A 215-nucleotide genomic window follows, 5' to 3' on the forward strand; every position below is an offset into this window, starting at 1 on the left:
CTGGAGGCCATGCAGGTGGGTCAGCGAGGCAGGGGAGAGGCCGGGCAGACAGGGCTTTCCGGGCCAGGCCTGCTGACTTGGACCGGACCTGGGCTAACAAACAACCTGCCCTCTGTGACCGGAGACGTAGATTTTCCTGGGGTGGCAGGAGACACAGGAGGGGGCAGGATGGTGGATGAGACCCACCAAGGGCAGAGGGGCCGTGTGGGTGTGCA

The 215-nt window shown here is 65.1% G+C and overlaps 1 protein-coding gene across 1 annotated transcript in view; it reads left to right on the forward strand.

Moving 5' to 3' along the window:
- The window catches only part of VAV2 (vav 2 guanine nucleotide exchange factor), a gene marked incomplete at its 5' end in the record, with an annotated part of 44,690 nt that overhangs the window by 13,849 nt on the left and 30,626 nt on the right, over window positions 1-215 (forward strand). Inside the window, one exon of the mRNA XM_010832765.1 lies at window positions 33-53. Within this exon, the coding sequence (XP_010831067.1) occupies window positions 33-53 (21 nt within the window). The remainder of the gene's footprint in view (window positions 1-32; window positions 54-215) is intronic.

This window comes from Bison bison, unplaced genomic scaffold, assembly GCF_000754665.1.
Source record: "Bison bison bison isolate TAMUID 2011002044 unplaced genomic scaffold, Bison_UMD1.0 scf7180017862242, whole genome shotgun sequence".
In the NCBI taxonomy this organism is placed as follows: Eukaryota; Metazoa; Chordata; class Mammalia; order Artiodactyla; family Bovidae; genus Bison; species Bison bison.